We start from the raw sequence: 20,340 nt of genomic DNA on the forward strand, positions 1-20,340 counted from the left end.
ACGCTGCCATTTTCACTTTTGTAGTCATCGCTTTGTAAGAAGTCCATACCTGCAGAAGACAGCGGGGCAGTTGCTGAATTGTTGCTATCTGTATGCAGGGAGGGCGTGCCTAGTGCACATTTAGATTCCTTGCTCTCTCTCTCTCCCCCCCCCCCATTTCAATGCCCACTACACTCCTTTTCAAACAATAAAAAATCCTGCAAGCTTTTTGATATACCCAATGTGCAATAGCACAAACTGTGCAGGCTCAGTTTACAAACGGAGGTTCACATAGCTTTCAAACTTCTGAAGCATCTCTGTTTTTGGTTCCATTTAATATAGCTGAGTAATAGTGTGTGCCAAACCGAACTTTTTCTACGTTTTTTTACCGCAGTTGGGTAAACGTTGGCATAAATTTTATCTAAAAGGAGATCCCTATTATAAGCTTTCTTCACCCTGGTCTTTATCTGGAATGCTTCCTGAAAGACTTCCTGACAATCTTAATACTTTTAAGTAAATATATTGGGTTCTCCCACCCTCAGGAGGCAATTTCAGCAGGTGTCTGCTCACCCGTCAACCACCTGACACCCCTATGCCTGTCAGCTGACAGGCACTGACTTGGAGCTGGGATTGCCTGGCAAAGGACTTCCCCTGGCTTGACGTCAGTGTCTGTCAGCAGCTGGGTGCTAACTTAAAGCTTCACTTTCTTCTCTGCTTTCTGCTGGAGTCCCCCACAGGGAATCCAGAAGTGCAGCTGATCCCAGCTGGTTTGCTCTCTCTATGCTGTCATCACATATGACAGCAGGTGAGCATGACTTTTGGGAGGACGCAGCCCGGTGGCCAAATTGGGGCCTGTGCCAGGCCTAATTAGTTCTGCAGCCCAGAGGTCCTCCAGCCCTGCTGAAAAGCCCCTTCCAATGAAGGAGTCTCCTTTTATAACAGTGCTTTCCAAACTTGGGTTTCCAGCTGTTTTTGACTACAATTCCCATCACCCTTGACCACTGGACTGGCTCACTAGGGATTATGGGAGTTGTACTCTAACAGCAGCTGGAGACCCAAGTTTGGGAAACCCTGTTCTACAGCCTTCTACTTTAAGGATGCATTTGCACTGATGCTCAAGATGCTCCTCACCACACTCATTTACCAAATGCGCAAGCACACCTGGAGTGCATAGGCACCTTCTGCTAAGGGAGGCCAGACCCAAAGAGGACATGGCGGGGGGGGGAGTCTCCTACATCTTTAAGGATGCGAATTGATTCCCCAGTGCCACCGTCTCCAACCCCGCTCGCACTCGGCGCTCTTTTTAGAGCTTACCGGGGAGCGGGGGAGTTGTTCCCGGCACCCGCAGGAACTCCAGGTCCTCAGAATACTCGATCTGAGGGTTTTTCAGGGTGCCGCTGCACTCTAGCGGCTCTCCCCTGTTTTCAAAGCGCCGGTGCCCTTTCCGCGAAAGAACTCCTGTCCGCCATAATCGGGCGAGCCAACCGGAAGTCGAGTCTCCTGCATCTTTAAGAGCTCGGCACAAGAGGGAATTCCAGCATGGTGCACTTACACTTCCCCTCCTCTACCCAAACATCGAAGACGCAGGAACCATGCTTCCTTTCGCATTTGGTCAATCAATTTCTGTTAAGGCTACCTCAAGGCATTTTGGCACTTGAAGTGAAAAATCCAATAATGTCCTCTCTTGGTTCATCATCATCATCTAAATAACTTACAAGCTACCAGCGTCCTGAAGGTGGGAAATGCTTCTATTTGAGGATACTATCTACCTTGTAGCAAAATAATCCCTGCTTCTTTACATCTGTCTCGATAGACAATGGAGTGTGCGTCCAGGGGTGAAGTTTAACCACTGGAGAATCACAGCGCCTGCTGTGGCTGCAGAGACCGGTAACCCATAACTGCTGCCTCCCATGTTGTTTTGCTGCGTTCTTTACAGTAAGACTTACAGTAAATCTGAGTGAACAGGTTTGCCCTAAACCTGGGTTTCTGCAAAAGTCCTCACAATTCTCGAAATGGTGACTGTTCCTAGATCACATGACAGGGGGACATGGAGCAGGTTCTCATCTGGGGAATTAGAAAGAGGGTTGGCCTTCTCAATGAAAGACCTGTGAGCACTTGTCCCAGAGAGAAGAACCCTTGACCCTTGGTTCTTTCTGTCATCCCCTTCAAAGAGTTACTCACATGAGTAATTCAGCTCCATGAAGCCATAGGGTGGGCCAAAATGGTCTAGACGCTCCCATTCACTGTCACTGAAGTGAGTCTTGTCCATGAAAAGAGTGAGGTTGGGCAGGAAGAGATCCTTCAGCCAATCAGACTTGGCAGCCTTGACCCGCAGAGAATCAGGGCAGCTCTCAAAATACACAAAAAAGGGTGAATGAAGTCAGGAGGTGTTTATTTGAGAGACTATATTTAGAGAACCATATTAACTGACACTGATAACGGTAACCACATCCTGTTAGTTACGTTAGCAAAATCCTGTTGGACAGTCTCAGTCAAAGGGAGCTGCTATTATCTGATTTTTGTGTACACACCATGATTTTTGTGTACACACCATGCATTGAGTGCATGCACACATCCACACCCCGAATCTTAGGAACTGTAGCTCGGTGAGGGCTATACTACAACTCCCAGGATTATTGGGCAAGGGGGAAAATAAATATGTTGCAAATGAGTGGTGTGTATACAGTCAACATGAGTTTTAGACCATCTCACTGGGCTGCTAAACCTGTCAGAGATTGCAGATACAGGCTGATGTTAAGTGGTCCTCTGTACTAAAAAAATACCCTTCCTTCGTATAGAAAACTAGACTAGAGAAGGAACCTTGACTTTCCGTTCCCTTCTCATGCCAATTCTCTGTGCCCATGGATTTATTTATTTACCTTATTTTGTAGGAACAATAATCCAAGCCACCATAAGCAGTCTAAAGTGCATTAATTTATATTCATCAACTCAAACCAGAACAGGTGTTTAAAACACTGTAGGAACCTAGGAGGAACCCTCATGCCAAAAAAGTTTACAGCCAAGATTAGAAGAGTGGGAAGAGAACAGGTGAGAATGTCACCTAGCAGAGTCAGCTTCTACTCTTTTGTTTGATTACGCCCCAGACTATAGAGAACTGAAATGGCCCAGGCCAGGTCTATACTTCTGTATTATTCTGTATGTGTAACAATGAAATGAAGGTATCTGTAGGACATTTAGGGCCAGGTCACGCTATATCAACTCACTGATGATGCTGGTGTTGAATTGTCCAGGAGATACTGGTCATCAAAGTCCCAATGGGGCTCAGATTTGAAGTCAGATGCTTTAAGCCTTTTCTTGGGGGTCGGTGCAGGTACTGGATGTGTGACTTGTTGAGCCCCTGGCCTAGGGATAGAGACGTTGTGATCTGCGACAACAGAAAGAGAATCAACTAAACTCTGGTTCTTTTTAGCTATGTCCATTTCTCTGGAAACTTTCCCCTTGGTGTGGCTTGCAGTGGGTCGTGGTGTGGCATTTTGATTGGATGCTGTTTTTGCACCTCTTTCCTCATCCAGCTTTCGATTGGATGCTGGCGCTTCATATTTAGCCTCAGCTTGTTCATTTCCTTTGTGTTCTGACTTACTTTTCTCTTCCTTTGGACTGGATGTTGATGTCACATGCTTCTCACTTTTTTTCTTATACACCGTGGGGGTTGCATTCAGACCTCCAGCACGGTTTTGACCAGCTGCAGTTGTCACAGTCTTGTGTTTAGCTTGATTCTCATTGGCTGTGGGCCTTAGTTTCTCCACAACTTGTTTTGGATTGGCTGCTATCGCACCTCTCTCCTTGGCTTGCTTCTCAGTCGAATCTGATGGGCTGGTGGCCTCCACATGCTTCTCTCGGATGTCCACAGTGTTGCCACCATTTGCCAATCTCTTAACAGCATCTTGCTCCAATGGGGAGCTACTTGGGCCAAGTATTATACTGAGAGGCCTTGGTGTCTCCCTGTTGGCAGTCATCACTTCTGGGGTAGCGGGCCGGGTGTCTATTTGCGGCATGCTTCCAGCACGGCGGAAGTAAGGAAACTGGCTGAAAGTTAGTTTTAAAAAGAGATAGTTACTGCAATAGATAACTATACAAATTATACACTGTGTTCCACTTGTATGAAGTGTACTAGACAGTTGCTTACACTTGGCAATATCATGGAAGCAGTGTTATGGAGACCCCAGCAACATTTGAACTCTCTACCCTTTGTTTACAACCTTTAATAAGCCATTATAATTAATTCTCCCCCAAGGCACCTGTGATGCCAAGGAGCGGACTGCCGATATTTGGATTTGTAGAAAGGTGACAGGAAGATTCTATGGATTTAAACAAATAACAAGTAAGCCCTCCCTGAGGCTGGGTTTTAACACATTCAGACAAAAAAGCCAAGTGAATAAATACACTTGGGCTATGTACACATTGGCGGCATAAACCGCAGTGAGATCATTTCAAATCACATTTATACATTGTTCTACACAACTGCGCGAGTAGGGATGTTTTCTCCAAATATGCAATACCAGATTTGTTTCCCCACCCTGTAGCGCCCCCTGCCAAACTTTTGTTCAAAGAAACTTTCGCCTGCGAATGTGCTGTCATCAGTGCATGTGCATGTGCAAAGACTGTACACACCTCAGATTTGCATTTTCAAATCAGACAAAAACTGCTTTGAGGGAAAACACATCCAACTGGAGTGTTTCTCAAGAAACTATAGGATACAGATGGATTGTGACTAACATTTTGTGTAAGGTAAAGGTAAAGGGACCCCTGACCATTAGGTCCAGTCGTGACCAACTCTGGGGTTGCGCAGCTTATCTCGTTTTATTGGCCAAGGGAGCCGGTGTACAACTTCTGGGTCATGTAGCCAGCATGACTAAGCCGCTTCTGGTGAACCAGAGCAGCACACCGAAACACCGGAGCGGTACCTATTTATCTATTTGCACTTGACGTGCTTTCGAACTGCTAGGTTGGCAGGAGCAGGGACTGAGCAATGGGAGCTCACCCCATTGCGCGGATTTGAACCGCCGACCTTCTGATTGGTAAGTCCTAGGCTCTGTGGTTTAACCCACAGCGCCACCTGCATCCCCAACGTTGTGTGTACTCATCTTCAAACACCAGCAGTGGAAGCACACTGGAGTCAAGATAAACAGTAGTGGGTGCATAGCCTTGTTAACATAGCATTATAGGTTTGGTTTTGTGGAAGGCTGATAACATGCAAGGCGGCTATATTGGTCATGATAGTGATTTAAATTTAAAAGATTTATATATCACCCTTCATAAAAAACAAGATTCCAGATAAACATGTTAAAAGTTCATAATTCGGCAGTTATTGCAACTTGCTACAACACACACATCTCTATGGAGAGCAATCCGTGAACCTATTATACCTGCTCCTTACTGTTCCTTTTGTAACTAGCATCCCAATAATATGTACTTCATGGGGTGTTGTTTTTTCATGTTATGTTTCTTTTGTTACTGTTGAAAGCCAATGAAATACATTTTTGTTTCAGAAATGAAATACAGCTCCAATAAAACTATAAACGCAGACATAAAGCCAAGAGTGCACAGATAAACCACAAAATGCCTGGGTAAATAAATGAACCTTTGCCTGGCACCATGATGACTGTGACGTGGGTGCCAGCCAAAGGAGTCTTTTTGGGGAGAACACCCTCTCCCTAGTTGGCAGCCTGAAGGAGTTTGCACTAGAAGAAGGCATAACTTTATATCACAGCAAGATGAATATGAGAGTAGGCAGACACAGGAATACTTGGGTCTCAATCCATGTAGGGCACAGATGAGCAACCTGCAGCCCCCACCAGGCCTTGCAGCTGTCCCAATCTTCCATGCCATCAGGTTCCCTTCCTTCCTGTTCTGTTTCTTCCTTATCCCCCCTCCCCTTGGCTTTTAACAGTACTGTATTCCCCCCCTCTTTCCATGTAGACTGCTTCCAAACTGGGCATTTACTGTGGAATAGCAATGAGCCACCTGCATGTCATTGCGAACAAATCAAGCTCCTCCCATGTTGTCTGTGTTCATCTTCTTTCTTTTTTCAGAGCTCAGAAATGTAATCTTAAAAATAACCACACACAAAAAACCCACGCCACAGCGGAACAGCCGCACAGTTTCCCCAAATAGGATGACCCATGTGACACAGCAATTCTGGCTTCGTAGGGCTTGTGTAGATTGTTCTAGCCATTCCCTTCTCTACTGAGCATTTTTCCTCTCTGGGAATCACATCTAGCCATTTAAACATTCCCATTTCAAATGACATTGCATTTTTATATTTTCTTCTTCTTATCAGCTGGTTTTCTCTCATGCCATCCACAATTGCAGCCAGATGTTGAAATAAGGATCTAGAATCATTGTATTTTAATATTCTGCTGGAAGCTGCCCAGAGCAGCAGGGGAAACCCAGCCAGATGGGTGGGGTATAAATAATAAATTATTATTATTATTAGGCAGCATGGTGGGAGCTGGGAGTCTGGCTCCCATGAAATTAGTCTACCTTTCCCCACAACACACACACATAGCATGTGTGGCCCTTAACAGATCAATCCCAAGGGAATACAGCCCTTGAGAAGAAGAAAAAGTTGTTTATGCCTAGTTTAAAGGTTCTAGGTAAGTAACAGCACTTGGACTCTGCTCAGAAACAACCGGGCGACCAGCACAGATCTTTTTAACCTATGCAACAAGAAGTGATCTGAACAAGCTGGGAGACACCAACATTTTGGCAAATGTATCCTGCCCTAACGGAAGCTTCTGAAGTGTTTTCAAAGGCAGTTCCGAATACAACCCATGGCAGGAATGCAACCTTGACAATACGCGGTTATTTACCAGGCTTCCTGAGAAAACAACAACCCATATTCTGTGTATGGAAGCAACATGGCTGCAGCACAACTTGTTTAATGCATTAAGAGTATGGGGTTAAAGGAATAATCCTTTCGGGAAAGGACTTGCTGCAAAGTAATAATATCACTGCTCTCGGCTCTTTGTGTCCTGCTAATGCAGCGCTTTCCAAACTTTCCATGTTGGTGACACACTTTTTGGACATGCATCATTTCACAACACAGTAATTCCATTCTACTAGCAAACCAGAGATTAAACTAGCCCCTTTCCAGCCCCAGGAGGAGTGTAGGGAGTGTTTGTGCAACACACCTACGCACTGCAGCCAACACACTAACGTGTCACAACGCAGAGTTTGGAAAGCTCTGTGCTAATGTCTTGAAACAGCTGGGAATATCATCTAATGGACTGGTAACTGCATCTCTTAGCCAAGCCAATAAAGATGCTTTCACCTTGCACCAGTATCTCTGCTGGTGCTGAAGGCGAGATAAATTCATTTACCCAGGTGTGGCTGTATTCACACATATGTGCAATTCTTGGGGAGTGTGAGGCGTGTACTAGCACAAGGTGAGGAGATCCCCCCACCAAAAAAAAGGGTGCAAGCACTTATCTGCTGGAGTCCTGAATGTTTGTAAGACAGTCCCCACTGCCTTTACTGCATGCAATCGCACAGGTTACATGCGGCTGGAACTGTTTGTTGTGCTGGCACAAATCTGCAGAGCGGCAGCTAGCCAGAAGATAATCCATCATAGCACATTGCCAGAGGGATGTTTAAAAAATAAGTAAGTAAAATTCCATCCCCAAACAAAATAATGCTTCTGTGCATCAATCATCTCCCAATTGCTGGGGCTCTGAAAAAGAGCCAGGGCACACAATGTGCCCACGTCATTCAGCAAAGCACAAGTAAAATACTGCTGGTCTTTGGTTAATGGGGCTGTGGTGCTGGCTATTCTTGGGAAACTTTCTGTCACTGAGAATTACTGAACTCCCTCTGAACCACAATCACACGGGCATTTGTCACATATCTGTATCTCCATGACATTTCTGTAAGAATGAGGCCTTGATGATATCTCATGGCAGTTTTTGCTTTTTGTTTGAGAAGGTTGGGAGAAAGAGAAGCAGAGATTTAACAGAACTGTTTGATAGAACTCTCTGATGCTGAGAACAGGCACCCTCCACCATGTCACCTTGCCCACCTACAGCTACAAGGAAGACAGTTTTGAGACTGACTGCCGGATCCCTCGCTTCAGTTGTCCCTTCCCTCTTGGCAATACAGTATGCCTCTTGAAGCTCAAGAATTCGTTTTTGTTATTTATTTCATTTTGTTGAGAGTATAAAGTGTTCTTAATGTTAAATCACGCCCCCTTCCTTCCCAAAAAATTATGTAAGCAATTGAAGAATGCTCCTGCCTCTCAGTGGCTCCATTCAGTGCGAACACCGTTCACCCCAATAACTTTCTCTACCCGGTGGCACAATTTGGAGTACAGTAGTACCTCGGGTTACATACGCTTCAGGTTACAGACTCTGCTAACCCAGAAATATTACCTCAGGTTAAGAACTTTGCTTCAGGATAAGAACAGAAATTGTGCTTCGGCGGCGCGGCGGCAGCGGTGTAGGCTGAGCCTAGTCCATGCCAGGGAATCGTTGGCCCGCGTCCTCAGATCCAGAGAGAGAGTAAAAGAAAACTCCAGGAAAGATCCTTCTTTGGAGGAAAGCAGTTTTATTTTCTGTGCACAGGAGACAGCCAGCAGAATAAATTCTGGAAAAACTGACTGCCCCCAAAATACCCCTCTGCAGATTTTCTTATACCTTCAGTGGGCTCTCTCCCTCCTCCCCAATCAACTGGAAAGTTTTCAACTTATTTTTAGCATGTCTATAGCCCTCTAAACAGCCCTCCCTATTGTTCCCTATAGTGTCTTTCTAAGCGTCCTGCATCCTCCCGTCTCCTCCTCCCGTCTCCCCGTATGTGTCCTTTTTTATCTTGCATTCCTAAGGTAAGAAAGCGAGGCTATTCTGGCTATTTCGAGCCTCTGTCTTATCTTGCATTCCTTCGAGGGGCCTTCTTTTTGCAGGTGAAATTATTTCTAGCTAAGAAATTGACTTAGACAGAAAATATAGAAGATCCTTCTTAGGTACAAGGTACAAGGTATAGAAAGCATATAGAAAGCAACCCTTCCCTCTCCCTTCACTCCCTCCTCTTCTTATGAACAACCTAATACTTAGGTTCGTTCTGGGGTAGGGGTCTATAATCTCTTATGAAAGCAAGCACGCGAGGTCCCATCATGCGAGACATCATGTTCTCCATCATATTTTGCATACATTGCATCAAGCAGGGCATACAGAAGCAGAAAAGCAATAGAAGCATTATTGGGCCTATCACCATAGTAAATATTCTCCCCATCCATCCACCATCGGGCAACCAAGAATATAACCAATTCCATGGAACACCTTCTGTAGTTTTTAGCGGGTTTTCAGCTATCATTGTTTCCATGTGGTAATGAACTAATGCACAAACTCCTCTCTATGTTGAAGATGTTACCAATGGGAATTCTATGTAGCATCAAACCTGGCCGTTTAGCATAAGGTGGTATGTGCATACACAGCCAACAATTGGAGAGATTTAACATTGTGGTGAACTTCCTCAAGGGTGAGAGCCTACCGGTGAGCTGATGCTCCCACTATGTGGGTCAATTTTTCTACTAACCCTGTTGGGTGGATTGAACTCTCGTGCTGCCTCCCTAGTGACCAGAGCAAATGGAAGCTGAAATCCTGGGGTGGCAATTCTTACTGGCACTTGTTTAGCAATTTCAATGCACACCTGGTTAAGGCTCCCACCCCTGCAATACTTGCATTAAGATAGGTTCCGTCCCATCTATCACCTGGATTAAGAATAGGACCTGGTCTATCAAATGAGGTTGGTACAGTGCTCTACCTCCCAGATAACAGTTGACTACCCTCCCACAACAGCAAGAGCGGTCCAGAACTTGATAGATTTCGATCGTCTCTGCAACTTCCCGTATGAGCACTATCCACGCGTGCTGGACAGTGGTGTGGGGGAGGAGCCACAACGGGGCAGTGGGGTGTCTCAATACGGCAATCTCATCAAACCCCAGTTTCCAATAGCCAAAGAGCACGCCATCTCTTACCACCGGCAAAACGAACCAGTCGTAGCAGAGGTCAGCAGGCCAATAGGGTTGGTATGGTTCGGTAGGGTCAGGGCAATAAGACATAGAGCAAGTCAATAAAGAAAATAAGAGAGAAAAGAGAAAGTCTTTGTAACTGTCCATGTGATGATTAGTCGCAGGATCTCGTTGCCCGTGGCCTAACGCTTTTTCCCTGGTAGCGTCAGACACAAGGTGATGATCAACTTGAGAGGGTCAGCAGGATTTCTCTTGCAAGTCCAGACACCCTTCTTTAGATGCGTGTGATGTACCCAGGGGATCACCTCGACTACTTTCACCGCAGTTGGGGATGAGGGGGTCGCCAGACGCTGTCACCCAGAGGAACTGGTGAACCGGCTCAGCGAGACTGCCGCGGGACTGCAGGCGTACGCTCGAGGGAACACCTGGAAAGGAAGCAAACACACACAACAAACAGAGGGATTGCACTTGTTCTTGGGTGATGTGATCTCCCATCTGCCCCAAACTGGCGGGGATGTCTCGGACGAAAGGGGTTGGCCTGCCATATAGAAGTTCAAAGGGTGATAGTTCTCAGTCTCTTGGTTGGCGCATAGGGCACATTTTGGGATATAGAATATTCTCCCAAGGTGTGCTTTAGCAGCTGGGCCTCCCAAATGGGTGGACTCGTGGTAATTCTTTACAATTGTGCTGGCCAGATGTTGGGGCACAAAAACACGGCTGTCTGGTCCTTCCTGGAGCGTTGCTCCTTCTTGGCTGGTCCACTGCTGTTCATCAAGGGTGTAACGTGGTTCCACATCGTCTGGAGTGAGTTCTGGGATTATTCTTTTGGCATAGCAGGCATTTCCTGGAAATCTGGGCTGCCAGTTGATAAAGGTTGGCTATATAGACATACTTCTTCAGCTGCTTGGTTGTGGCATCTGGCCCCATGTGGGTTGACTCATGGTATCTCTGAGTTATCTGCCGGGGCAGGGACTCTGGAATCCATATCCTGTCATCAGGGGTGAGGTACCATCCTTCTTTGGACAATGTCAACTCCTGGGCATCTGCAGTGTCCCTTTCCTGCTTTGTGTAGGCCGGCTTGTCAACGGTGCTTAAAATCTCTTCTGGGATTAGTGCTCCAATGATCGGGGCTGGGGCCAGTTCTCGGGCTGCTTCCTTGGCTACTCTGTCTGCCAATCGGCTTCCTCTGGCCACTTCCCCTGGTCCAATTTTGTGTCCATAACAATGGACAACTGCCACTGCCTCGGGTTCCCATACAGCATCCAGAAGGTTCAATAAAGCTCGTGGGTGGGTCACCTGGTTTCCTCTGGAGGTAAGCAAACCTCTTTCTTTCCATAAGGCTCCATGGGCATGTAAAGTCAGGAATGCATACTTAGAATCTGTATAAATGTTTATCTTCTGTCCCTTTGCCAGGCTCAGGGCTCTGGTAAGCGCAGTTAGCTCTGCCAGCTGGGCCGATGTTCCAGGTGGGAGTGACTTTGCTTCGATCACCTGGTCTTCCAGGGCTACCACTGCATAGCCTGCCTTCCGCTGCCCAGCCTCGTTTGCCTCGTCTTTGAGATCAGGCCTGCTGGAATATACTTCGTCCATTACTTCAATGCAGTCATGCGTGGGCTCCTCACCTTCTCCTACCGGTAATAGGGTAGCTGGGTTGAGGGCTGTGGTGACTTGGAATTTCTAACGCAGCATCTGACATTTCCTCATTTTAGCCTGGGGGAAGAAATAGGTGCCTTTCGGCAGATGGCACACTGATTCTTTCCTAAGTGGCCTCGCCCTCCTCTTCTTCTCCTAACGGTGGACTTCCCGTCTTCAGGGCCATCAACTTCTTTGCCTGGTACGTCTTCTTTTTCTTCTGGGTCTCTTTTTCCCTCTAATTATAAATGGTCTGGGCTAATTCCAGCATCCATTCAAGGGTGTGGCCCATAAAAAAAAAAACCTTCAATTTTTTTGGTGGATATCGGGCGCCGCTTGGGCTACAAAGGCAGTTTTTATGATAGGGGCATTGGCAGCCTCATCTGGGTCCACAGGGATATACTGGTGGTAGGCTTCCTTCAGCCTCTTTAAGTAGGCTTCAGGGGCCTCCTCTGTTCCTTGCATTCTCATGTGTGTTCGGGCTTCAGAACTCTAAGCCATGTTGCAAATTGCAGTTCATTTGCCAGTGTCTGTAGAAAGAGCAATGCACTCCTTGCTTTCTGGCAAAGTTTCAAATTCCTCAAAGTATCAATTCCTATGCCGCAGCTCCTTTCAGAGTAAAATTGCACCTTAAAAGAAAAACTTGACAAAGTTTACAAAAAGTATTCACTTGCTTTTTAAGAAAGTCACTTTTCCAGGTTAGTACTTTGGGGCAGGGGGGTGGTTAACTCTTGGCCTTCTGGGTTTATGTGGCTGAACTGTAAATCCAGAAAGTGTGAGGTTCAGGGTAGTTGGCTGAATGCAGCAGTGTCCTTCTTGGAATAGCTGCCAAGAGATAACGCTCTGAAGCTGCCTCCAAGCGCCTGGCACAAGGAGAAAAAAAAAAAAAAAAAAAAGCTGATGTCCTGTTACTTGCATGAATGAGAAACAGTTAGTTCACTTGCTTCTGCAACAGTCTTTGAGCAAATCATTTTCAGAAACCTCATTCTGTGTGCCGAGCAACCATTGTTGGACCAGGGCCAGGCAGCTTCTGGGAACCTGCGTTTGTTGGGCCTGGTTTATCCTAGTAAGTTTTTTTTTTTTTTTTTTTCGTCTCTCAGGACTGGAGAGGTGGGGTTCAGGCCATGGGGTATCCCTGCACAGATCCCTGTTCTTGCCCTCTGCCTTGATTTTTTCTGGAGTTCAGAGCTGGGCTTGTGGCTGTAGCGCTGAGGCTCATGGCTGGGTACATAGGCATCGGAACTTTGGTTACTGTTCCCACCCTGTGGGGAGTGGGGTGTGTCGGGCGTGGGGCCTTTGGGCATTCCATTTTCCAGTGACCCTCTTGCCTGCAGATGGCGCACTGGCTTTTTCCCTAGGCATTCTCTGCCCCTCCCGTGGACACCCTCGCTCACTCTGAGATTGCATTTTTGGCTTTTTGGCTGTTTGAAGACAAACCCCTAATTATTTTGGCCAGGTCCTCTTCGAAAGAAGGATTCTGATTTAAGGTGCTTGGAGGTCTGTGGTCCTGGGCATCGGATGACTCCAGGGGGTCATACACTCAGTGGAGTGGGGCCATCAAAGTGGAGTTTTAGCTGCCTCAATTGCAACTATTAGTATTGTCTGCTGCCCTGAGGGCATTTATCTTGCAGATTTTCTCAATGGTCAGTATTGTAATCCCAGGGTTCTTTGATCCCTCGGGTTTAATTGTCCTTTTTTTTTTTTTTTTTTTTTTAACAGTTCTGTCCTATGCGGCTCTCAAAGCCTTCCCTTCTGTTTCTTTCTGCCAGTTCACATCCTTGCATTGTGCTGCTTCTAGAACTCAAGAAGCCACATGGTTCTACATACTGAAACACTCTTTTGGACTGCTTGTCCACTTCACCTTCTGAATTCTTCATTCTCTATACCACCTTCTTCTTCACTTTCCTCTTCTCTTTCTTTTCTCCCTCAGTCTCTTTTCTTGGGGGTTGGGTAGGGGAAACCTCATTTAGCCCTGGTGCAGTTGCTGCATAGGGTGGAGGGGGGCTAATTATTCCTTCCTCCTTTTCTTCTGGGACTTCTCTTCTGGGACTGGCAAAACTGCTGGCTTTTTAACTTGTACTTGCTGCCATACTGGGCACAGTTTGGCATAGCACAGGTAATCACAGTTCTACTTTTCTTGAGCCATGGGAGACGGTCAGGAACTCCACATAAGTGTTGGAGTCTATTTTTTTCATCAGGTTTTTAAAATCCCCAATCTTCTCCCTTCGTGGCATCTTTTCAATTTTATAGAATCATAGAATCATAGAGTTGGAAGAGACCACAAGGGTCATCGAGTCCAACCCCCTGCCAAGCAGGAAACACCATCAGAGCACTCCTGACATATGGTTGTCAAGCCTCTGCTTAAAGACCTCCAAAGTAGGAGACTCCACCACACTCCTTGGCAGCAAATTCCAGCAAATTTGTTCAGGAAAGCATTGCAGGGGGGTCATGGGAGTTGTTTTACTGCTTTTTCTCCATGACCCTGGAACACTTGGACACTTGGGATACTGGGACACTCCCTCCTCCTAACGTTATTTTTTCACTCAGTCACAGGCCAGACGTTGCTTTCAACGTCTCACACACTCAAAACATTCACTGGAGTGTCCCCACACGCACATTCAGAAAAACCCATGCACCTCCCCCAACCCCTTTTTTCCCCCCAAAACCAAAATCACAACCGGCAGTGCTTCACAACTTCGACCGGGGCCCAAGAGCACCTTTTTTTACTGCTTCTTCTGGGCACAAAACCAACAACCAACCATAACCGGCAGCGCTTAGACTTCGACCGGGGCCCTAGCAGCACCCTTTGCTGCTTTTTCTGGGCACAAAACCAACAACCAACCATAACCGGCAGCGCTTAGACTTCGACCGGGGCCCTAGCAGCACCCTTTGCTGCTTTTTCTGGGCACAAAACCAACAACCAGTGGCACTTCTTCTACCCTGCTGGCGGAGCTGATCAGGCTCTCTTTTTGCTCACACCTATCCTTGTGGAGCTTGCTCCCACCTATACCCTGTGGAGCTTACCTTTTCCGCTGCGGACCTGTCCCCTCGGCGCCGTCCTCTTTCCTCCCTCGACCTGGGTCCTTGCTCCGGAGCGGTGTGGCTGGTTCCCCCCACAAATTGGCAGGTGCGCGCGTGGAGCCTGCAATCACCGATCCGAGCTGCCCACCAGGTCGAGCCTGGCTCTCTCCAGCCCTCTGAGGTGGGGCAGATTCCCGGTCAGGGAACCAAGATGTAGGCTGAGCCTAGTCCATGCCAGGGAATCGTTGGCCCGCGTCCTCAGATCCAGAGAGAGAGTAAAAGAAAACTCCAGGAAAGATCCTTCTTTGGAGGAAAGCAGTTTTATTTTCTGTGCACAGGAGACAGCCAGCAGAATAAATTCTGGAAAAACTGACTGCCCCCAAAATACCCCTCTGCAGATTTTCTTATACCTTCAGTGGGCTCTCTCCCTCCTCCCCAATCAACTGGAAAGTTTTCAACTTATTTTTAGCATGTCTATAGCCCTCTAAACAGCCCTCCCTATTGTTCCCTATAGTGTCTTTCTAAGCGTCCTGCATCCTCCCGTCTCCTCCTCCCGTCTCCCCGTATGTGTCCTTTTTTATCTTGCATTCCTAAGGTAAGAAAGCGAGGCTATTCTGGCTATTTCGAGCCTCTGTCTTATCTTGCATTCCTTCGAGGGGCCTTCTTTTTGCAGGTGAAATTATTTCTAGCTAAGAAATTGACTTAGACAGAAAATATAGAAGATCCTTCTTAGGTACAAGGTACAAGGTATAGAAAGCATATAGAAAGCAACCCTTCCCTCTCCCTTCACTGGGAGGCCCCATTAGCTAAAGTGGTGCTTCAGGTGAAGAACAGTTTCAGGTTAAGAAACGGACCACTGGCACGAATTAAGTACTTAACCCGAGGTACCACTGTATATAAATGGCAAGTGGTGGCGCTTGTTATGGTTTCTTCATGGGGCTGCAACATGCCACCTGGCTCTGAATAACCCTTTCTAGGGAAGTGACCATTAAGCTTCCTTCCACACGAACTTTCGGAGGAGACTGGAGTTCTAAGTCGGAACTAGGATCCCTTCTAAAGGGAACTTTAGAACTTTAGAACACACTGTTCTAATAACTTCTAGACTACAAGGACCAGCACAGAAGAGAGAACTATTATCATGCCCCATGGTAACTTTACCCACCACAGATGTACTGCTTGAGCAACCCTTGATTTATATAGAGGCCTTGCATTTCTGCGTTATCTTCCGCCTCTTTTCAATAAACTTTAAAGGTTACTCTGTCTTTTGATATGTGCAGCACAAGGTCTAAGCTCATGCACAACTCTGACCCTAAATTAAATCTCGGACACGCCTGAGTAAATGCAATTGTATGCACAGCCCTTCTGCAAACAGATCGAGCACCAGATGGCTGCCAAGTCCAGCAGCCTGAAAGTCGGGATACCATTGTAAATAATTGTAGGTATGCAATTAAAAGGAGGAATGGCTTGTACTCCAAAAGTGACAGGCTTGAACCCTCTCCACAAAGAATGATTTATTGATTTAAACTGTGCTGGACATCTGGTAATGATTAAAGCTTTAGGTTGAAAGTACAGTTTTGAAACAACAATAGGGTTGCCAGGCCAGTCAGTTAATTATCAGTTGATCACCTCTCACTTGCTCACACCCAACTATCCCATGAAACCACGCAAGTGGAAGTTTTTCAACCCCATGCCCCACATTGGGGCCACTTGTTAGCAAAAGCATGTGAGAATTGCAGTACTTACCCTTTAGCTCAGTGGTTCCCAAGGTGGCCTGGGGGGCAATGGGATTACCCAGGGGGCACTAAGAGGCAAGAGGGCAGCAGGGGGTGGGACAGAGGTGGGCCCCTCCAAACACTTTGATCACTTATTTACATTGACCAACCTAAACACCTTCCTCCCTTCATTTTTAAAGTTTTATTGCTCTTCTCCCTTTCAAGGCTGTTTCCTTTGTTCATGTTTGCATTCACAATTCTGAGTTGTCAGAAGTCACAAGATGGCTGCCAATTATTGGCAATAGCTGTGGATTTTCTTCTAAATTAGTTACTGTGCATCTGTGGTAGGTGAAGGTTGGCGCATGTTTGCCCTCGTTGCCCATCTGCTGGCAGGTGAATACATCTTTCCTCTTCCAACAGGCTTTGGGGAACCGGCTGCTTTTAATGAAAGGGATGGTGCTGTTCTGATTTTATTGTGATTATTTGTGCGGTTTTTCATAAGATTTTATATATGTATATAGTTTTAATCTATCAGTGTTCATTTTTTTAAAAAATGATGGGTTTCCCCCTATGTATTTAGTGGTTCTATTTTTTATCTGTAAGCCACCATGAGTCCCATCAGGGAAAAAGGCAGGGTGTAAATAAATGCAATAATCAAGGCCAGCATGACCCATGGTCACAAATGATGGGATTTGTACTCCCAAGCATCTGGAGAGCTGGAGAGCCCCAGTATGGGCCTAAGACTGCCCATACTATTTTGCTTGCAGCAAAAACAGAGGCTACCCCCTCCTTGTCATCGAGCTGTTTAATCCACACCCAGGTCAAAACGTATTTTAGAATTCAGTTTCATTCTTTCAATAAACTGTTAAATAATGTGATCTGCAAATGATGCCTAGGCAATTGTTTCAACAGCGCAAGCATTTCCTCTTTCCAGGTGGAATGATTTCCCCTTTTCTCTCCCTGCACAATGTCCTTCAGGTTCTCCTAACCTTCCAGAGCAGACTTGGGGGAGGAGAGAGGGGGAAAGCCCCATTGCACTGACAGGAGCCCTTAAGCTGGCTTCCGCTAGCAGACAAGGTTAGTTAATAGTTAATAATAACCAGTGCTTTTTTCTGGGGGGACGCAGGGGTACATATACCCCTAAACATTTTGTGAATCTTTGTACTTTTGTCCATTTACTGTATTTATTTCCCCCGATTTGAACTAAAAAATGGTGATTTTCTTGAGTCAAAGTGAGAATACCTCTAAATATTTTTTTTAAAAGAAAAAGGCACTTATAATAAGAAGAATAATTTTATTATTTATACGCAGCCCATCTGACTGGGTTGCCCCAGCCACTCTTGGCAGCTCCCAACAAGATATTCAAAGCACAATAAAACCTCAAACATTGAACACTCCCCTCTAAAGGGCTGCCTTCAGATGTCTCCTAAAAGTCATATAGTTGAATCCAGCTCTGTGTTATGTAAATAGATATATAATTTATCATTACTATTCAATATTTATTTATATCACGCCTTTTCCCTTGACAGGGACTTAAGGCAGCTTACCAATAAGATAAGAACAGCTAAAAACATAGAAGAAAAAGCAACCATTAAAAAACAAGTAGAATTAAAACAATATAAAAATATATTGATTAAAAACATACATATATAATTACAATAAAAATAGAGCTATCTAATTTATGTTAAAAAGAGGACAGTGAAACCACTAATGGCGTATTTGGTAGAAACTGAGCTGCAGTGGAATGGAAACAGTGCTGACTGCGATGAATATGGATTGGAATGGAAACTGCTGCCTTCTTACATCCCTAGTTCTGTCCTTTCATTATAGACAGACGCAAGAAGTGTCAGCAGTGCTCTAGAATATTGTGCTGCTTCCTTGCTATCCCTTCAATCAAGGGGAACGGAGAGGAAGGAACCCTAGGAAACGGAACAGAAAAACTGCACACCTCAAATAGTAGCATGCACTTCTTGGCAGCATTGAGGGCTACAACCACCACCAGGCAGCAAGCATTATTTGTCTTCATGTGCTCATAGCAGCAGGAGGCTTCTCCCACATAGGACAGAAAATTCTCTTCAGCCACCCTTCACAAATGGGTTAACTATGGGAGAGCTAAAGGGTGTTTCCAAGTGAGAACTAAAAGAGCTTTACTGCAGCCGGTATGTACCCTTTTTTGTATTTCTCAGCCAGTTTTTTTAAAGCATTGGTATGCAACATAAGTTTAATCCTGAGAGTCTGAAAAAATTAAGGTGCACAGCTATTTCCCCCACCCCCAATTACTATTAGTTACAGCAGAAGTAGTTTGCTTTAAATTTTTAGATACCTCATGTTCACTGCATATCCTTAATTCTTATCTGGGGGGCGGGAGGGACTTCTTGTCATTTAACTCAATGAATTAGTAGTTCATTTTCCATTATATGTGGAGCTCTTATATCTGCATAAACTCACTATAAATCTCCCCCTTTTGGACATTATTTCAGGAATGTAGTCATTATAAGTGAGTTGATGTATTTCAGTTTACAAATAGCTGTTCTCATTCAACCTGTGTGTGATGATAGGTGAGCCTTTTATAGATACAGACACAGATTATGTGAAAGGCGTATCAAAGCTGCTGTTGGTTATAATGAAGCCAACACTTCTGATTTAATTCATTTGAAGCCCTACCTGGAAACATAGCAGTCAAGACTTTGCAAGGATGGCTGGCTATGGCCCTGCAGATAAAAGTGAGCCACTGACAGAGAAAATATTATCTTAACTTATATTATGCAATAGTTTTACGTGTCCATAAGAGAGATTACATGGGTAAGTATGACACACTATGCATTTCAGTATAAGGAAAGACCAGCTAAGCTTATCAGAGGAAGCAACACATGAGGTTCATTTGAAAAGGAGATGGATCTCCTCTTACCTGTATGGATATTTTTCAGTAAAGCCAATGTAGGCAGCAAAAGAGAGAACAAGGAACAAGAAGCCTATGAGAAGCAGCCTGGTTCCCCTAGGACACCACCTCCTGATTGATCTCATGGTTTCACACTAGACATCCTAGGAAGTATCTGCCTTCTTTGCCACAGGTACTTTGCAGACTGACGAAAGTTCCAAATCTGCTCCTCTGATATCCCTTGAAGGCAAGGCACACACTCCATTCAGGTGCTCAAGGGCAGCTCAGCCTCATTCTTCTGCCAAAAGGGCAGAGAAGGGTTACTTCCTCATGTCTGGCTTAGTGCTCTTGTGGGCAGAATTTGCAAGCAGAGAAACACCCGCAAGTCAAACAGGTGGGTTTCACACATTTCCTTAGCCCCATAAACAGTGCTCTTTGATTACCATCTTGAAAAAGGCTTGTTTGCTGCAGGTAAATATTACCTGAACAGATAAAATGTGAGCAGGTGGCGAAAGGAACAGGGCTCTGTTCCCTTTAAAAAATTAAAGAGAGGACATTTAGGCAGGTGTGGCTTTATCTTTATTCCTGCAAAACAAGCTGCACCTGCCGAAATTTCCTCTCTGAAACAGCTACCTGAAGACAACACAGGCATTCTGCCTTCTTTTCCTGTTAGTTTCTCTCTCTGTCTCTGTGTAGAAAGAAGTGGCTGTGTTCACAAGGAAGGAGAACTACAGTAAGGCTATAATCCTGTACTGAAGTTACTTGGCAGTAAGCCCCACTGAACTCAGTGGGACTTCCTTCTCTAATCAACATGCATAGGTTTAGGCTGCATCAGATCTAAGATGTAACACTTCTGGAGGATTTGTAAAGAAATGTGCATTTCCATTAAGGAATTTCATTCATTTAGGGAGAGGGGGACCAGATGGACAGGGTGACCCTCTACAGCAGATTGTGGATGGGGAGGCTGCAGTGGAGATGAGAGGAAGGGGAATTATCAATGCAGATGTCCACTCACACAGAATCTTTATTATACAGTGGTACCTCAGGTTAAGAACTTAATTCGTTCCGGAGGTCCGTTCTTAACCTGAAACTGTTCTTAACCTGAAGCACCACTTTAGCTAATGGGGCCTCCTGCT

At 45.5% G+C, this 20,340-nt stretch overlaps 1 protein-coding gene and 1 long non-coding RNA gene across 2 annotated transcripts in view; both read right to left on the minus strand.

The window, feature by feature from the left end:
- The window catches only part of ST6GALNAC1 (ST6 N-acetylgalactosaminide alpha-2,6-sialyltransferase 1), a 33,298-nt gene extending 12,958 nt beyond the window's left edge, over positions 1 to 20,340 (minus strand). Inside the window, exons 1-3 of the mRNA XM_083487566.1 lie at positions 19,235 to 20,340; positions 3,207 to 4,026; positions 2,161 to 2,329 (exon numbers count right to left, since the gene is read on the minus strand). Coding sequence (XP_083343692.1) covers positions 2,161 to 2,329; positions 3,207 to 4,026; positions 19,235 to 19,350 — 1,105 coding nt within the window. The 5' untranslated portion in view covers positions 19,351 to 20,340. The remainder of the gene's footprint in view (positions 1 to 2,160; positions 2,330 to 3,206; positions 4,027 to 19,234) is intronic.
- LOC310699628 lies at positions 6,194 to 19,228 on the minus strand. The gene is made up of 3 exons (XR_014522171.1): positions 16,196 to 19,228; positions 15,405 to 15,487; positions 6,194 to 8,438 (listed from the first exon to the last, which is right to left on the minus strand). It is a non-coding gene; the product is annotated as an uncharacterized lncRNA (long non-coding RNA).

This window comes from Podarcis liolepis, assembly GCF_965112155.1.
Source record: "Podarcis liolepis genome assembly, chromosome: 2".
In the NCBI taxonomy this organism is placed as follows: domain Eukaryota; kingdom Metazoa; phylum Chordata; class Lepidosauria; order Squamata; family Lacertidae; genus Podarcis; species Podarcis liolepis.